The following is a 16,734-nucleotide window of genomic DNA, read 5'->3' on the forward strand; positions in this document are numbered from 1 at the left end:
GTGGCTGCCTTCAGAAGGCTCTTGTGCAGAGGCTCACTCTGCATGGGGGCAGTGGTGCTGGGCAGCGGTGTGGGGGCAGCGTGGGGCTGTGCCTAGCAGGGCCCGCAGGTGTCCCAGAGCTTCCTGCTGTAGCGAGGCAGCAGGCAAGGGCTGCAGGCAGGAGCAGCGTAGGGTCTGCCAAAGGTGCAGAGCCCCCCCGAGCCCTGGGTGGCGCCGGCGCCGTAGAGGCCCCCCAGCCCCAGGGAGCCCCCAAAGGCAGGGGCTCCGGAGGAGCCCACCACGGCTTGCTGGGGGAAGGAGCTGAGGATGGGGCCGGGGAAGGTGACGACGACAGGGGGCGGCTGGATGAAGGCCGTGGAGTCGGGGCACTGGCGGGCACACAGCTCGTTGCAGCTCTCAGCGATGGGCTGGGGCACGGCCACGCTGGTTCTGGGTGGGCACAGGTCGGCCTTGGGTGGGCACAGGTCGTAGCAGGACATCTGGGGGCGGGTCAGACGCAGCTCTGCAAGAGGGCACAGAGGGTAGTGCAGAGGCAGAGGGCAGCACCCCGGGCGGACGGGCAGCAGGCAGCAGCAGCAGCAGCGCTGGCACACTTACCCTGTTCCCCGAGGAGAAGGTGGCCAGAGCAGTGGATGGCAGCCAGTGGCACGGGCAGAGCTTTTATAGGGGCCCTGCCATTGCTCAGCAGCTGCTGGGCCAGTCTGCAGAGGGGCCACTCCCTGCTGCCAAGGAGGAGAGCGCTGCCCAGCCCCTGCCCCTGACTCAGCTTCACTTCCCCACAGCAGCACATTCCAGTGCCAGCATTTCCTCCCCTTTCTGCTGTATGGGCACAAGGGCAGCAGGCATCACCCCCAGCCCGGGCACCCCTGGGGACACCTCTGAGGTGGCAGCAGGGCTGGGGCAGGGCTGTGCTTGGAACAGCAAAGCGTGCATCAGACTCAGCCCTATGCTGCGGAACAAGGCAGGGGGAGCAGAGCAGGCACCGAGGCTGGCTTCAGGCCCTATGCCCTTTGGTGCTGTGGCCTGGGGAGAAGGTTAGTGGCCAGGGGCAGGCCCACACTGCATCCTTGCAGTGCTGATCGCAAGAGTTCCTGCAAGCACAAGGGACCTCTGTGCAGCTGATGAAGGAGCTCAGGGGTGAGCAGCAGCAACGTCAAAGGGCTTGGCCCCAGCCCTAGCAGTGCAGATTAACAACAGAGGGAACTATGGAGAAACATTGCCCTGGTTGATGTCAGCCCTGGAGGGCATCGAGAGTGCAGGACCAAAGGGCTGGCACAGGTATGGGGTTTGTCCTCAGGCTCCCCACCAGGGACACATTTAAGTGGGAGCTGTGAGCTCAGTGATGGCCAGGGCTGCTCGAGCAGATGCAGAGTGTGGCTGCAAGCAAGGCTGGAGCTGCAGAGGCAGGCGGCAGGGCAGGGCTCAGCAGGCAGCTGCAGGGCTCTGGCCTTGCTGCTCGTGCCTAAGCAGGACCCTCAGTGCTAGGCAGGCAGCAGGCAAAGGAGTGCCTTGGCTTGGGCACTTGAAGAGCTCTCCCTTCTGCAGCTGATGTGCAGCTGGCCCACGGCCTGCGGGCACTGGTGCTGGCTGGGAGCCAGCCAGGATGATGGCAGTCAGGAGGTGGCAGCTGGCAAGAGCCCTGGGGGGGAAGTGCCGGGGCTGGGCGAGCGGCTTGGGGCTGGGCAGGCAGCGGCGTCAGCAGCACAGCCCCGTGTCGGGCTGGGAGGAGGCAGGGGCTCGGCCAGCAAGAGCCTCCTGCCCCCAGCCTCGCAGCTCCTCCCCGTGCTGGCCGCCACAGCATAAAAGCTGTGCCCTGGCCGGGCACTGCCATCCACCGCTCCTGCCTGGCTCTGCTCAGATCAAGGCTCGGTGGGTGTCCCTGGGGCTCCCTGTGCTGTGGCAGGGACCAGCCCGGGGCCTCGCTGGCCAGGAGAGCTCTGGCAGCAGCGGGCAGGCTGGCAGCAGGCTTGGCCGGGCAGGGCTGCAGGAGCCTGGGCGGCAGGAGGAAGGAGCCCCCGGCCGGCACCCTGCAAGCCAGGCCCTGCACAGGCTCTCGGGGAGGCCTTGGTGTGCCCTGGCAGCGTGGAGAGAGGGCCCGGGGAAGGCTGCAGAGAGCAGGGCACTCGGGGGTCTGGTGGGCAGAAGGGCAAGGGGTGGGCACTGCGGGCAAGGGGCTGGCTCTGAGCTCTCCAGGTGCGGGCTGGCTGTGCGAGCCAAGAACCTGCTCTGCCCTGGGATCTGATCCTTGCTCCTGACTGCTCTGCTTTGTTCTGCGTCCTCCAGGCTCAGCTCTCGGCCACAACGATGTCCTGCTACGACCTGTGCCCACCCAAGGCCACCGTGTGCCCACCCAAAACCAGCGTGGCCGTGCCCCAGCCCATCGCTGAGAGCTGCAACGAGCTGTGTGCCCACCAGTGCCCCGACTCCACGGCCTTCATCCAGCCGCCCCCTGTCGTCGTCACCTTCCCCGGCCCCATCCTCAGCTCCTTCCCCCAGCAAGCCGTGGTGGGCTCCTCCGGAGCCCCTGCCTTTGGGGGCTCCCTGGGGCTGGGGGGCCTCTACGGCGCCGGCGCCACCCAGGGCTCGGGGGGGCTCTGCACCTTTGGCAGACCCTACGCTGCTCCTGCCTGCAGCCCTTGCCTGCTGCCTCGCTACAGCAGGAAGCTCTGGGACACCTGCGGGCCCTGCTAGGCACTCAGCAGCCTCAGCTCCTCGCCCACTGCTCCGCTTCCCCATGCAGCTCCTTGCTCCTCTCTTCCTGCCTCCTGACCCTGCCCACAGGCTCCACTCCTCCAGGGCTCCTCCGGACACTTGCTGCTCCCTGCAGCAGCCACAGCTGACAGAAAGCTGCCCGAAGAGCTCTCTGGAAGCCTGCAGGGAGGCACAAGCTGCCTGCCTCTGCCCCACTCCTCTGCCTCCAGTGCCTCTTTTGCTGCCCTTGCAATAAAACAATGCTGCAGCCACCCCCTGCCTCTCCGTGTGTCCTTGCCAGCCCCAGCCTGGCCTCAGGGCTCCTTCCCCCTGCACTTGCTGCCCTCCGGCCGGGACAGGACACTGCCTGAGCCCCAGCACAGCCCTGATCAGCTGCATCTGGGGCATCCCACAGCCCTGGCAGCTCTGCCCACGCAGCCTCTTGCCCAACACCTCCAAGGGCCCTGCCTAAAGCTGCTCAGCTTCCCTGCCTGCAGGACAGGCAGCCTGGGAACCTCTGCACAGCTGCAGCCTCCCTGGCCAGGAGCAGAGCTGCCCCAGGGGCTTGCAGCCAGCAAGGGCCAACAGCTGCCAAGGCTCCTGCCCCTCGCTGCCTCCACAGCTCTGCTGAAGGCTCTGCAAGGGAAAGCAGAGGGCAGAGTTTGTGGCCACCTGCACTACTCCTTCTCATTTGCTTTTTCTTCCTCTTCCCCAACTCATTTCCTTTCCTTCTCTTCTTCTCCTTCCGCTTCACTTTTCTTGCATTTTCTTCACCTTCTTCCTCTGCAGTTTCCCTTCCTCTTTTTCTCCCCTTTTTTCCTCATTTTTCCCCTTGCCCTTTTCTATTCATTTTCTTCTTCATCTTCCTCTTCTCTTTCATCTGCTCCTTCCTCTTCTCCCTTCATTTCCCTTTACTTTTTCACTTCTTTCACTTCCCCTTCACTTTCTCTGCTTCTTCTGCTTCTTTGCCTCTTTCATTCTCTTTTGCCTCTTCTCTTTTGCATTACTTTTCCTCTTATTTTCCACCTTTCCCTTATCCATTCTGGTTATTCATTTCATTCTTCATTGCCTTCAAATTTGATGAACCTTTCCCATTCCTCTTTGCCAAATTCTTCCCGTCCACTTTCCCTTTTCCCTATCCTTTTTATTCATCCCAAGCTCATTCCTCTTCTCTTTTCCTTTATATTCTCTTTTCCACGTGGTTTCCTTTTTCTCTTTCTTCCTACTACATCCCCAAACCTATCCCTCCTTTCCTTCAGCCTCTGGCAACAACCAGTGCCATTGCTCAGTCACCCTCACAGGGATCAAGTCCTTTTGGATGCTGAGCTGCAGTCAGTGCAGGCTGACTTGCTGCCCATGGCCTCTTCTCTGGGCACTGCACACCTCTGCATGCAGCCTGGCTCCCTCTTCCTCACTCCTTCTCCTCTGACTTTTCTGCTCTTTCCAGACATGCCCTCAAGCTCCTCCTGGCCGACAGCAACAGTCCCAGATGCTGAGGCTCTGTCCAGGGAGATGCTCCCTCTGGCTCCATGCCCTGCGTGGCCTTGGCTGCAGCCTCTGCAGCAGCTCCACATCTGCGCTGCGCTGCGAGCTCAGCACTGGACAGAGCCTCCCGGCTGGGAGCTGGCAGCTGCGGGGCTGCTCCCTTCTGCGCTGAGCAGCCCAGGCCCAGGAGCTCAGCCAGAGCCTGTGCTGCTCTCTGCCCTGCCCACACACCCTGCGAGCCCCAGGCAAGGCTCTCTCTCCTCTGCCTGCTGCCTGCATCCTCCTCTCCCAACAGCACCCACCCTCCCCTCACCTGGGCAGCCCTGACCCGGTGGCACCTCCCTTAGGTGACAGGCACCTGCCCCCCACCCCGATGGTTTTCAGACTTGCAAGGAGGAGCAAGAGAGAGCAAAGTTGGATGCCAGAAACATTTATTGTGGGGAGAGGGGCAGGAGAGGAGGGCAGGGAGCTGGTGGGCAGGAGGCAGCAGGGTTGCTGACAGTGGTGGTTGCCTTCAGAAGGCTCTTGTGCAGAGGCTCACTCTGCATGGGGGCAGTGGTGCTGGGCAGCGGTGTGGGGGCAGCGTGGGGCTGTGCCTAGCAGGGCCCGCAGGTGTCCCAGAGCTTCCTGCTGTAGCGAGGCAGCAGGCAAGGGCTGCAGGCAGGAGCAGCGTAGGGTCTGCCAAAGGTGCAGAGCCCCCCCGAGCCCTGGGTGGCGCCGGCGCCGTAGAGGCCCCCCAGCCCCAGGGAGCCCCCAAAGGCAGGGGCTCCGGAGGAGCCCACCACGGCTTGCTGGGGGAAGGAGCTGAGGATGGGGCCGGGGAAGGTGACGACGACAGGGGGCGGCTGGATGAAGGCCGTGGAGTCGGGGCACTGGCGGGCACACAGCTCGTTGCAGCTCTCAGCGATGGGCTGGGGCACGGCCACGCTGGTTCTGGGTGGGCACAGGTCGGCCTTGGGTGGGCACAGGTCGTAGCAGGACATCTTGGGGCAGGTCAGACGCAGCTCTGCAAGAGGGCACAGAGGGCAGTGCAGAGGCAGAGGGCAGCACCCCGGGCGGACGGGCAGCAGGCAGCAGCAGCAGCAGCGCTGGCACACTTACCCTGTTCCCTGAGGAGAAGGTGGCCAGAGCAGTGGATGGCAGCCAGTGGCACGGGCAGAGCTTTTATAGGGGCCCTGCCATTGCTCAGCAGCTGCTGGGCCAGTCTGCAGAGGGGCCACTCCCTGCTGCCAAGGAGGAGAGCGCTGCCCAGCCCCTGCCCCTGACTCAGCTTCACTTCCCCACAGCAGCACATTCCAGTGCCAGCATTTCCTCCCCTTTCTGCTGTATGGGCACAAGGGCAGCAGGCATCACCCCCAGCCCGGGCACCCCTGGGGACACCTCTGAGGTGGCAGCAGGGCTGGGGCAGGGCTGTGCTTGGAACAGCAAAGCGTGCATCAGACTCAGCCCTATGCTGCGGAACAAGGCGGGGGAGCAGAGCAGGCACCGAGGCTGGCTTCAGGCCCTATGCCCTTTGGTGCTGTGGCCTGGGGAGAAGGTTAGTGGCCAGGGGCAGGCCCACACTGCATCCTTGCAGTGCTGATCGCAAGAGTTCCTGCAAGCACAAGGGACCTCTGTGCAGCTGATGAAGGAGCTCAGGGGTGAGCAGCAGCAACGTCAAAGGGCTTGGCCCCAGCCCTAGCAGTGCAGATTAACAACAGAGGGAACTATGGAGAAACATTGCCCTGGTTGATGTCAGCCCTGGAGGGCATCGAGAGTGCAGGACCAAAGGGCTGGCACAGGTATGGGGTTTGTCCTCAGGCTCCCCACCAGGGACACATTTAAGTGGGAGCTGTGAGCTCAGTGATGGCCAGGGCTGCTCGAGCAGATGCAGAGTGTGGCTGCAAGCAAGGCTGGAGCTGCAGAGGCAGGCGGCAGGGCAGGGCTCAGCAGGCAGCTGCAGGTCTCTGGCCTTGCTGCTCGTGCCTAAGCAGGACCCTCAGTGCTAGGCAGGCAGCAGGCAAAGGAGTGCCTTGGCTTGAGCACTTGAAGAGCTCTCCCTTCTGCAGCTGATGTGCAGCTGGCCCACGGCCTGCGGGCACTGGTGCTGGCTGGGAGCCAGCCAGGATGATGGCAGTCAGGAGGTGGCAGCTGGCAAGAGCCCTGGGGGGGAAGTGCCGGGGCTGGGCGAGCAGCTTGGGGCTGGGCAGGCAGCGGCGTCAGCAGCACAGCCCCGTGTCGGGCTGGGAGGAGGCAGGGGCTCGGCCAGCAAGAGCCTCCTGCCCCCAGCCTCGCAGCTCCTCCCCGTGCTGGCCGCCACAGCATAAAAGCTGTGCCCTGGCCGGGCACTGCCATCCACCGCTCCTGCCTGGCTCTGCTCAGATCAAGGCTCGGTGGGTGTCCCTGGGGCTCCCTGTGCTGTGGCAGGGACCAGCCCGGGGCCTCGCTGGCCAGGAGAGCTCTGGCAGCAGCGGGCAGGCTGGCAGCAGGCTTGGCCGGGCAGGGCTGCAGGAGCCTGGGCGGCAGGAGGAAGGAGCCCCCGGCCGGCACCCTGCAAGCCAGGCCCTGCACAGGCTCTCGGGGAGGCCTTGGTGTGCCCTGGCAGCATGGAGAGAGGGCCCGGGGAGGGCTGCAGAGAGCAGGGCACTCGGGGGTCTGGTGGGCAGAAGGGCAAGGGGAGGGCACTGTGGGCAAGGGGCTGCCTCTGAGCTCTCCAGCTGCGGGCTGGCTGTGCGAGCCAAGAACCTGCTCTGCCCTGGGATCTGATCCTTGCTCCTGACTGCTCTGCTTTGTTCTGCGTCCTCCAGGCTCAGCTCTCGGCCACAACGATGTCCTGCTACGACCTGTGCCCACCCAAGGCCACCGTGTGCCCACCCAAAACCAGCGTGGCCGTGCCCCAGCCCATCGCTGAGAGCTGCAACGAGCTGTGTGCCCGCCAGTGCCCCGACTCCACAGCCTTCATCCAGCCGCCCCCTGTCGTCGTCACCTTCCCCGGCCCCATCCTCAGCTCCTTCCCCCAGCAAGCCGTGGTGGGCTCCTCCGGAGCCCCTGCCTTTGGGGGCTCCCTGGGGCTGGGGGGCCTCTACGGCGCCGGCGCCACCCAGGGCTCGGGGGGGCTCTGCACCTTTGGCAGACCCTACGCTGCTCCTGCCTGCAGCCCTTGCCTGCTGCCTCGCTACAGCAGGAAGCTCTGGGACACCTGCGGGCCCTGCTAGGCACTCAGCAGCCTCAGCTCCTCGCCCACTGCTCCGCTTCCCCATGCAGCTCCTTGCTCCTCTCTTCCTGCCTCCTGACCCTGCCCACAGGCTCCACTCCTCCAGGGCTCCTCCGGACACTTGCTGCTCCCTGCAGCAGCCACAGCTGACAGAAAGCTGCCCGAAGAGCTCTCTGGAAGCCTGCAGGGAGGCACAAGCTGCCTGCCTCTGCCCCACTCCTCTTTCTCCAGTGCCTCTTTTGCTGCCCTTGCAATAAAACAATGCTGCAGCCACCCCCTGCCTCTCCGTGTGTCCTTGCCAGCCCCAGCCTGGCCTCAGGGCTCCTTCCCCCTGCACTTGCTGCCCCCCGGCCGGGACAGGACACTGCCTGAGCCCCAGCACAGCCCTGATCAGCTGCCTCTGGGGCATCCCACAGCCCTGGCAGCTCTGCCCACGCAGCCTCTTGCCCAACACCTCCAAGGGCCCTGCCTAAAGCTGCTCAGCTTCCCTGCCTGCAGGACAGGCAGCCTGGGAACCTCTGCACAGCTGCAGCCTCCCTGGCCAGGAGCAGAGCTGCCCCAGGGGCTTGCAGCCAGCAAGGGCCAACATCTGCTAAGGCTCCTGCCCCTCGCTGCCTCCACAGCTCTACTGAAGGCTCTGCAAGGGAAGGCAGAGGGCAGAGTTTGTGGCCACCTCCACAACCCCTACTCAATTGCTTTTTCTTCCTCTTCCCCAACTCATTTCCTTTCCTTCTCTTCTTCTCCTTCCGCTTCACTTTTCATGCATTTTCTTCACCTTCTTCTTCTGCAGTTTCCCTTCCTCTTTTTCTCCCCTTTTTTCCTCATTTTTCCCCTTGCCCTTTTCTATTCCTTTCATTTTCTTCTTCATCTTCCTCTTCTCTTTCATCTGCTCCTTCCTCTTCTCCCTTCATTTCCCTTTACTTTTTCACTTCTTTCACTTCCCCTTCACTTTCTCTGCTTCTTCTGCTTCTTTGCCTCTTTCATTCTCTTTTGCCTCTTCTCATTTGCATTACTTTTCCTCTTATTTTCCACCTTTCCCTTATCCATTCTGTTCATTCATTTCATTCTTCATTGCCTTCCAATTTGATGAACCTTTCCCATTCCTCTTTGCCAAATTCTTCTCATCCACTTTCCCTTTTCCCTATCCTTTTTGTTCATCCCAAGCTCATTCCTCTTCTCTTTTCCTTCATATTCTCTTTTCCATGTGGTTTCCTTTTTCTCTTTCTTCCTACTACATCCCCAAACCTATCCCTCCTTTCCTTCAGCCTCTGGCAACAACCAGTGCCATTGCTCAGTCACCCTCACAGGGATCAAGTCCTTTGCGATGCTGAGCTGCAGTCAGTGCAGGCTGACTTGCTGCCCATGGCCTCTTCTCTGAGCACTGCACACCTCTGCATGCAGCCTGGCTCCCTCTTCCTCACTCCTCCTCCTCTGACTTTTGTGCTCTTTCCAGACATGCCCTCAAGCTCCTCCTGGCCGACAGCAACAGTCCCAGACGCTGAGGCTCTGTCCAGGGAGATGCTCCCTCTGCCTCCATGCCCTGCGTGGCCTTGGCTGCAGCCTCTGCAGCAGCTCCACATCTGCGCTGCGCTGCGAGCTCAGCACTGGACAGAGCCTCCCGGCTGGGAGCTGGCAGCTGCGGGGCTGCTCCCTTCTGCACTGAGCAGCCCAGGCCGAGGAGCTCAGCCAGAGCCTGTGCTGCTCTCTGCCCTGCCCACACACCCTGCGAGCCCCAGGCACGGCTCTCTCTCCTGAGCCTGCTGCCTGCATCCTCCTCTCCCAACAGCACCCACCCTCACCTAACCTGGGCAGCCCTGACCCGGTGGCACCTCCCTTAGGTGCCAGGCACCTGCCCCCCACCCCGATGGTTTTCGGACTTGCATGGAGGAGCAACAGAGAGCAAAGTTGGATGCCAGAAACATTTATTGTGGGGAGAGGGGCAGCAGAGGTGGGCAGGGAGCTGGTGGGCAGGAGGCAGCAGGGCTGCTGGCAGAGGTGGCTGCCTTCAGAAGGCTCTTGTGCAGAGGCTCACTCTGCATGGGGGCAGTGGTGCTGGGCAGCGGTGTGGGGGCAGCGTGGGGCTGTGCCTAGCAGGGCCCGCAGGTGTCCCAGAGCTTCCTGCTGTAGCGAGGCAGCAGGCAAGGGCTGCAGGCAGGAGCAGCGTAGGGTCTGCCAAAGGTGCAGAGCCCCCCCGAGCCCTGGGTGGCGCCGGCGCCGTAGAGGCCCCCCAGCCCCAGGGAGCCCCCAAAGGCAGGGGCTCCGGAGGAGCCCACCACGGCTTGCTGGGGGAAGGAGCTGAGGATGGGGCCGGGGAAGGTGACGACGACAGGGGGCGGCTGGATGAAGGCCGTGGAGTCGGGGCACTGGCGGGCACACAGCTCGTTGCAGCTCTCAGCGATGGGCTGGGGCACGGCCACGCTGGTTCTGGGTGGGCACAGGTCGGCCTTGGGTGGGCACAGGTCGTAGCAGGACATCGTGGGGCGGGTCAGACGCAGCTCTGCAAGAGGGCACAGAGGGCAGTGCAGAGGCAGAGGGCAGCACCCCGGGCGGAGGGGCAGCAGGCAGCAGCAGGCAGCAGCAGGCAGCAGCAGCAGCAGCGCTGGCACACTTACCCTGTTCCCCGAGGAGAAGGTGGCCAGAGCAGTGGATGGCAGCCAGTGGCACGGGCAGAGCTTTTATAGGGGCCCTGCCATTGCTCAGCAGCAGCTGGGCCAGTCTGCAGAGGGGCCACTCCCTGCTGCCAAGGAGGACAGCGCTGCCCAGCCCCTGCCCCTCTGCCTGACTCAGCTTCACCTCCCCACAGCAGCACATTCCACTGCCAGCATTTCCTCCCCTTTCTGCTGTGTGGGCAGAAGGGCTGCAGGCATCACCCCAGCCCTGATACCTCTGAGGTGGCTACATCCTCCTCACCCCGAAGCACTGAGCCCTTCCCCACTCACTCATCTGCTGGAGAGTCTGCACATCCCCAGGGCCCTCAGCCTTGCCTCTCAACACAGCTGTTGCTGTGCCCTCCTGAGCACAGCTCCTGGCTGTGCCCTCTCCTTGCTCCTCTTCCCTTCCAGTTTAGATCATTCCTCAGAAAGATCCTCCCCTGATGAAAGAATTCTGTGATGCTCTGTGTGCTGAGAGCCATTGGGCACCTGCCCTTCCATGGGGCTCTAGGGACAGTTGAGAGGGGATTGGAGGAGTGGGGCAGGGCTGGCTGAGAAATGTTGGGCCCTCGGTGCCGAGAAGTGGGCAGAGGAGTGCCCTGGCTTGGGCACTGGTGCTGGCTGGGAGCCAGCAGGGCTGGTGGCAGTCAGGAGGTGGCAGCTGGCAAGAGCCCTGGGGGGGAAGTGCCGGGGCTGGGCGAGCGGCTTGGGGCTGGGCAGGCAGCGGCGTCAGCAGCACAGCCCCGTGTCGGGCTGGGAGGAGGCAGGGGCTCGGCCAGCAAGAGCCTCCTGCCCCCAGCCTCGCAGCTCCTCCCCGTGCTGGCCGCCACAGCATAAAAGCTGTGCCCTGGCCGGGCACTGCCATCCACCGCTCCTGCCTGGCTCTGCTCAGATCAAGGCTCGGTGGGTGTCCCTGGGGCTCCCTGTGCTGTGGCAGGGACCAGCCCGGGGCCTCGCTGGCCAGGAGAGCTCTGGCAGCAGCGGGCAGGCTGGCAGCAGGCTTGGCCGGGCAGGGCTGCAGGAGCCTGGGCGGCAGGAGGAAGGAGCCCCCGGCCGGCACCCTGCAAGCCAGGCCCTGCACAGGCTCTCGGGGAGGCCTTGGTGTGCCCTGGCAGCGTGGAGAGAGGGCCCGGGGAGGGCTGCAGAGAGCAGGGCACTCGGGGGTCTGGCGGGCAGAAGGGCAAGGGGTGGGCACTGTGGGCAAGGGGCTGGCTCTGAGCTCTCCAGCTGCGGGCTGGCTGTGCGAGCCAAGAACCTGCTCTGCCCTGGGATCTGATCCTTGCTCCTGACTGCTCTGCTTTGTTCTGAGTCCTCCAGGCTCAGCTCTCGCCCACAACGATGTCCTGCTACGACCTGTGCCCACCCAAGGCCACCGTGTGCCCACCCAAAACCAGCGTGGCCGTGCCCCAGCCCATCGCTGAGAGCTGCAACAAGCTGTGTGCCCGCCAGTGCCCCGACTCCACGGCCTTCATCCAGCCGCCCCCTGTCGTTGTCACCTTCCCCGGCCCCATCCTCAGCTCCTTCCCCCAGCAAGCCGTGGTGGGCTCCTCCGGAGCCCCTGCCTTTGGGGGCTCCCTGGGGCTGGGGGGGCCTCTACGGCGCCGGCGCCACCCAGGGCTCGGGGGGGCTCTGCACCTTTGGCAGACCCTACGCTGCTCCTGCCTGCAGCCCTTGCCTGCTGCCTCGCTACAGCAGGAAGCTCTGGGACACCTGCGGGCCCTGCTAGATCCCTGCCCCTGCTCCATCCTGGAAGCCCTTTCCCATCCTGTCTCTTGGAAGCCTTTTTGTTGTCTCTAACCCTTTGCTCTGGCTGTTTTTAAGCCTTCCCTTTCCCCTCAGCTTCTCTCTTCCCTGCTCTGCTCAGTTGTAAATTGGCTTTGGTTTGTCTTTTCAGCTCCTTTCAGCTCCTGCCTCTCTTTGTGTCTCCTTCCTCCTCTGCAGCATTTGCTTTGCTTTGCCCTCAGTGTTGTTCAATCCTGAAGGAGTCGAAGCTTTGAGCTGCACTTTTCCATTCTCTCCTCCTCTCTCTTCTCTCCCTTTGATCTCTGATTTGCCCCACGTGCACTTTCCCAATAAATCCTTTGAGCATCCATATTTGAGTGATTTTTTCATCTTTCTGTTGAAGTTTTTGACCATTGCTGAACATTTCCCTGAGTGCAGCCCTGCCCCTGGCCCAGAGCTGCTTCAGCTCCACTGCCCTGGGCCTTGCTCCCTGTGTCCCCCTCACCAGCCTGTGCTGCATTCCCCCTTGCTGTGTGTTCTCTGCTCTTGATTCCTTTCAGCAGCACTTTGCCTTCCTGGCCAGTTTCAGGCAGGTTTGGTGGAGGCAGAGCAGAACTCCTGCTTTCAAAGAGCTCTTTCCATCCTGTGTCTCTTTTCTCTCACTTTCAAGCTGTCTCCTGCCTTCAGCAGGCAGCTGTCCAGCTTCAGCCTTTCTGCCTGCTTCAGGTTCTAGAGACTGCAAAGAGCAAGAAGGTTTTAGCTGAGGTCCCCCCAGCCTCCTGCTGAAGATGCTGTGAAGGGGGCAGAGGGCTGGGAAGCTGCTGAGGGGCCTGGAGCAGCTCTGTGAGGAGCAAAGGCTGAGAGCCCTGGGGCTGGGAGCCTGCAGAAGAGCAGCCCCAGAGTGGATCTGAGCAATGCTCAGCAGGAGCTGAAGGCTGTGGGGGACAAGAGGCTGGGGCCAGACTCCTCTCAGTAGTGCCCAGGGGCAGTCAAAGGGGCAAGGGGCACAAAGTAGTGCTCTGGAGGCTGCAGTTGAGCAGCTGGAGCAACTTGTTTGTTGTGAGGGTGCTGGAGGCCTGGAGCAGGCTGCCCAGAGAGTTTCTGGAGCCTCCTCTCAAGACTCAAAAGCCACCTGGATGCCTTCCTGTGGGACCTTCTCCATGGGAAACTGCTTTAGCTATGGGATTGGACTTGCATGGTCTCCAGAGGCCCCTTGCAACCCAATCCATTCTGTGACTCTATCTTGGTTGCCACAGAAGGGAAAGCAGAGCAGGGACAGAGCTTGGCCAGCCCTGCAGCTACAAACCACAACCTGTTTAGGAGAGTGATAGGAGTGAGGGAGTCTCCCTGCCCAGCCTGCTGGTATTACTCACTTCTGGGACATGCAAGTTCTGTTCTGACAACAGAACAAGATGCAGAAACCATTAGTCAGGATGTCTGAAGTGCTTTGATAGCCTTTGGTCCTCAGAGGCTTGGAAAATCCACACTAAGCACTTTGATTTCTTCTTCTCTTCTTCTTTTCCCTCCCAAGAACCCCCAGAAATCATTTTGTGTCCAGGGGAGCATTTCAGTCCCTGTGTTGTTAAATCCAAAGCAGGGATCAAGGGGGGAGAGGAAAGAGAAGGCTTTGAGGTGGAGAGGGTTTGATGCCCTGAGGCAGAGCCATGAGGGTTGCTGGTAAAAGCTATCTCCAGGCCCTGAGCTGCGGCCTGCAGGTGGTCAGTGGTCACTTTCCTCCCCTGCAGAGTTGCTTTTCCCTTCCCCTGCAGCAGATGCAGGGCAGCTGTTGCTGGGGAGCACTTCCCTCAGCCAGCTGTTTCCACTTCCCAGCCCCCAGCTCTGCTCAGAGTGCAGCAATCCATCCCCTGCCCCAGCAGGGCATCCCCAGCAGCTTGCCCAGGGGCACAATGCCATTGGGGGGGGCGGTGTTGGAAGCTCTCCACAACCTCTCTGGGCAGCCTGCTCCAGGCCTCCAGCAGCCTCACACCAAACAACTTTCCCCTCCTGCTCAGCTGGAGCCTCCCAGGGCTCCACTTCACGCCCCTTGCCCTGTGTGACTCCTCCTCCTCCTGCTGCTAACAGAAGGTTTGATCAGGGATGTTGCAAGGAGCCTCTTAATGAAGGCAAAGCTGCAGGAAGGTTGCCCCATGGCTGGCAGTGGCAGAAGTTAATGATTTAATTAAAGGAAATGCTGTGCAGCTCCTGGCTTCCTGCAGATGCAAGCAGAGGTGGTTGTGTCACCCTGGCAGTGTCTCAATCCCCTCCACGCTGCCATCCATCAGCACAGCAGCAGACAGCAGCCGGGCTGCAGGGCAGCTGATGAGCGCTGCTGGAACCATGACCAAGCTCTGCTGGCTCAGCAAGCCCCAGGAGGTGCCTGCCAAGAGCTGACTCCCCCCCACCCCCCAACACCTCCAAAAGTAGCCAAACAACAGCAAAGGATCTGCTGCTTTGGGGGTTCCCTCTGATTTCTGCCTGTTCTGGTGGGCTGTGGGCAGAGATAGGGCTTCAAACCCCTCTGGGTGGTGAATTCTTCTCCTTTCCTGCCTCAAATCTCCTCCAGCAGCAGCAGCACCCTGGGGCCCTTTTTAAGCTGAATTTCAGTTTCTCTCCAGTGTCAGGTGAGAGATGAAAAGAAATGGCCTAGAACTGCCCCAGGAGGGGTTCGGGTTGGCCACGAGGAACAATTTCTGCCCTGCAAGAAGAGTGGTCAGAGACTGGAACAGGCTGCCCAGGCAGGTGGTGGAGTCCCCATCCCTGGGGGGGGGCTTCATAAATCATGCAGAGATGGCTCTTGGGGCCATAGTTGAGTGGCCATGGTGGGGTTGGGTTGATGGTTGGGCTGGGTGACCTCAGAGGGCTTCTCCAGCCTCGGTGATTCAAGGGTTCTCTGCCTCTGTTTCCACCCAGGGCTGAGTCTGCCCTCAAAGCTGCTGGTGTGTGGTGACCACTCCATGAGCTCAGCTGATTTTCCTGCCCTCTTGAGACCCACCCGAGGTCAATGAGGTCCCCTGGAATTAGGGATGGACAAGACAAATTGCTGAGTAATGCCAAGGCTAGGCTGCTCCCTGCCCTTAATTAATTGAGCAGATAAATGTGAAGGGCTCTTAAGGAGGAACAAAAAAACCCCAACCCAAAAGCCCCTGTCAGCCAGAGAGGAGTCTGACACAAAGCTCTGCCCAGCTTGGGGCAGCTCTGGGAAGGAAGAAGTGAGATGTGGAGTCAGCTGGATGCCTGTGGAGATTCCACTGAGGTCACTATGATGATACCAAGAATTGCTTCTAGACCCAAGATTAAAGAACTCAGGATGGTGCAACATGGACAGCACAGCACCAGCTCAGCACCGTCCCCACCGTGACAAACACAAAGCTGTCATCACCTGGAAGCTGTTAGGTGACCAAGGGCAACCCCCCCACCCCCCACCCCCAGCAGCAGGCCAGGTGCAAAGCTCAGCAGAGCCCTGAGGAGCTCTATAAAAGCTCCAGACCCTGAGCTCCTCCATACACTCCTCTGGCTACTCAGCTCCTCCAGCTTGGTGAGTGTGGAGCCTTGGCTGCTTGCTTTGTCCTTGCTCCCAGCCTGCAGCAGGGCAGAGGGAGAAGATTCCCACAGGGGTGCTCAGGTTGTGGGCAGGGTTGGAGCATTTCTGGTCTTACCTCTAGGCTTGGGTGATAAAGAATGGCTTAAAAATGCACTAGGGGAGGATCAGGCTGGAGATTAGGCGCAAATTCTGTCCTGCAAGAGTGGTCAGGGACTGGCTCAGGCTGCTCAGGGAGATGGTGGAGTCCCCAGCCCTGGAGGTGTTCAAGGAACCTGTGGTCATGGGACTTGGGGTTTGGTGGCCAGAGTGGTGCTGGGTTGATGCTGGACTGGATGATCCTGGAGGGCTTTTCCAGCTGAACTATTCCTGGGATCATATTCTGCAGACAGAACCTTCGGCTGCAGGAGCTCAGCAGGGGCTGAAGCAGTTAGTGAGGGCTGCACCCAGAGCAGAGAGCAGCAGTGCAGCCACTTCTCCCCCCCGCCAGACCTCATCAACCCTCTGCCTTTTCGTTTTAGCCTCCACAGCGACCTCCACACCTTCAGGATGTCCTGCTACGACCTGTGCCCACCCAAGGCCGACCTGTGCCCACCCAAAACCAGCGTGGCCGTGCCCCAGCCCATCGCTGAGAGCTGCAACGAGCTGTGTGCCCGCCAGTGCCCCGACTCCACGGCCTTCATCCAGCCGCCCCCTGTCGTCGTCACCTTCCCCGGCCCCATCCTCAGCTCCTTCCCCCAGCAAGCTGTGGTGGGCTCCTCCGGAGCCCCTGCCTTTGGGGGCTCCCTGGGGCTGGGGGGCCTCTACGGCGCCGGCGCCACCCAGGGCTCGGGGGGGCTCTGCACCTTTGGCAGACCCTACGCTGCTCCTGCCTGCAGCCCTTGCCTGCTGCCTCGCTACAGCAGGAAGCTCTGGGACACCTGCGGGCCCTGCTAGGCACAGCCCCACGCTGCCCCCACACCGCTGCCCAGCACCACTGCCCCCATGCAGAGTGAGCCTCTGCACAAGAGCCTTCTGAAGGCAGCCACCTCTGCCAGCAGCCCTGCTGCCTCCTGCCCACCAGCTCCCTGCCCACCTCTGCTGCCCCTCTCCCCACAATAAATGTTTCTGGCATCCAACTTTGCTCTCTCTTGCTCCTCCTTGCAAGTCCGAAGACCATCGGGGTGGGGGGCAGGTGCCTGGCACCTGGGGGAGGTGCCAGCAGGGTCAGGGCTGCTCAGGTGAGGGGAGGGTGGCTGCTGTTGGGAGAGGAGGATGCAGGCAGAGGAGAGAGAGCCTTGCCTGGGGCTCGCAGGATGGGTGGGCAGGGCAGGGAGCAGCACAGGCTCCGGCTCCCTCTCTCCTCACGCCAATTCAGGGATGCCCCGGGGGTGGGAGCCTGGCAGCCGGGGGAAGGAACATTGAACAAAGTCCAGGAGAAGAAAGAAACGAAAGAGAGGCACTGGAAAACCGCA

The 16,734-nt window shown here is 61.9% G+C and overlaps 7 protein-coding genes across 7 annotated transcripts; 4 read left to right on the forward strand and 3 right to left on the reverse strand.

Annotated features, from left to right (window-relative positions):
* Window positions 1-11: 11 nt before the first annotated feature.
* Window positions 12-494, reverse strand: LOC128899235 (scale keratin-like). Its single transcript, XM_054177610.1, has one exon. It carries the CDS (start codon window positions 477-479, stop codon window positions 93-95), a length of 387 nt encoding a protein of 128 aa, XP_054033585.1. The 5' UTR covers window positions 480-494; the 3' UTR covers window positions 12-92.
* Window positions 495-2,304: 1,810 nt separating this feature from the next.
* On the forward strand, window positions 2,305-2,691 carry LOC128899240 (scale keratin-like). The gene has a single exon (XM_054177615.1). The coding sequence runs from the start codon at window positions 2,305-2,307 to the stop codon at window positions 2,689-2,691; it is 387 nt and encodes a 128-aa protein (XP_054033590.1).
* Window positions 2,692-4,772: 2,081 nt separating this feature from the next.
* Window positions 4,773-5,159, reverse strand: LOC128899237 (scale keratin-like). The gene has a single exon (XM_054177612.1). The coding sequence runs from the start codon at window positions 5,157-5,159 to the stop codon at window positions 4,773-4,775; it is 387 nt and encodes a 128-aa protein (XP_054033587.1).
* A 1,824-nt stretch (window positions 5,160-6,983) lies between these two features.
* Window positions 6,984-7,370, forward strand: LOC128899239 (scale keratin-like). The gene has a single exon (XM_054177614.1). The coding sequence runs from the start codon at window positions 6,984-6,986 to the stop codon at window positions 7,368-7,370; it is 387 nt and encodes a 128-aa protein (XP_054033589.1).
* Window positions 7,371-9,375: 2,005 nt separating this feature from the next.
* On the reverse strand, window positions 9,376-9,858 carry LOC128899236 (scale keratin-like). The gene has a single exon (XM_054177611.1). The coding sequence runs from the start codon at window positions 9,841-9,843 to the stop codon at window positions 9,457-9,459; it is 387 nt and encodes a 128-aa protein (XP_054033586.1). The 5' UTR covers window positions 9,844-9,858; the 3' UTR covers window positions 9,376-9,456.
* Window positions 9,859-11,358: 1,500 nt separating this feature from the next.
* Window positions 11,359-11,746, forward strand: LOC128899241 (scale keratin-like). Its single transcript, XM_054177617.1, is given in 2 exon segments — window positions 11,359-11,604; window positions 11,606-11,746. Coding segments are annotated over 2 exon segments (387 nt in total).
* Window positions 11,747-15,059: 3,313 nt separating this feature from the next.
* LOC104302557 (scale keratin) lies at window positions 15,060-16,297 on the forward strand. Its single transcript, XM_009903074.2, has 2 exons — window positions 15,060-15,130; window positions 15,802-16,297. The coding sequence occupies exons 1-2, from the start codon at window positions 15,060-15,062 to the stop codon at window positions 16,214-16,216; spliced, it is 486 nt and encodes a 161-aa protein (XP_009901376.2). The 3' UTR covers window positions 16,217-16,297.
* The last annotated feature ends 437 nt before the right edge of the window (window positions 16,298-16,734 follow it).

The sequence above is a fragment of the Dryobates pubescens genome, chromosome 41 (assembly GCF_014839835.1).
Source record: "Dryobates pubescens isolate bDryPub1 chromosome 41, bDryPub1.pri, whole genome shotgun sequence".
Taxonomy (NCBI): Eukaryota; Metazoa; Chordata; class Aves; order Piciformes; family Picidae; genus Dryobates; species Dryobates pubescens.

Coding starts and splice junctions, on each gene's coding strand:
- LOC128899235 (XM_054177610.1), bottom strand. CDS start 479: ATGTCCTGCTACGACCTGTGCCCACCCAAGGCCGACCTGTGCCCACCC.
- LOC128899240 (XM_054177615.1), top strand. CDS start 2,305: ATGTCCTGCTACGACCTGTGCCCACCCAAGGCCACCGTGTGCCCACCC.
- LOC128899237 (XM_054177612.1), bottom strand. CDS start 5,159: ATGTCCTGCTACGACCTGTGCCCACCCAAGGCCGACCTGTGCCCACCC.
- LOC128899239 (XM_054177614.1), top strand. CDS start 6,984: ATGTCCTGCTACGACCTGTGCCCACCCAAGGCCACCGTGTGCCCACCC.
- LOC128899236 (XM_054177611.1), bottom strand. CDS start 9,843: ATGTCCTGCTACGACCTGTGCCCACCCAAGGCCGACCTGTGCCCACCC.
- LOC104302557 (XM_009903074.2), top strand. CDS start 15,060: ATGGACAGCACAGCACCAGCTCAGCACCGTCCCCACCGTGACAAACAC. Junction 15,131..15,801: donor GCTGTCATCACCTGGAAGCT/GTTAGGTGACCA, acceptor TTTTCGTTTTAG/CCTCCACAGCGACCTCCACA.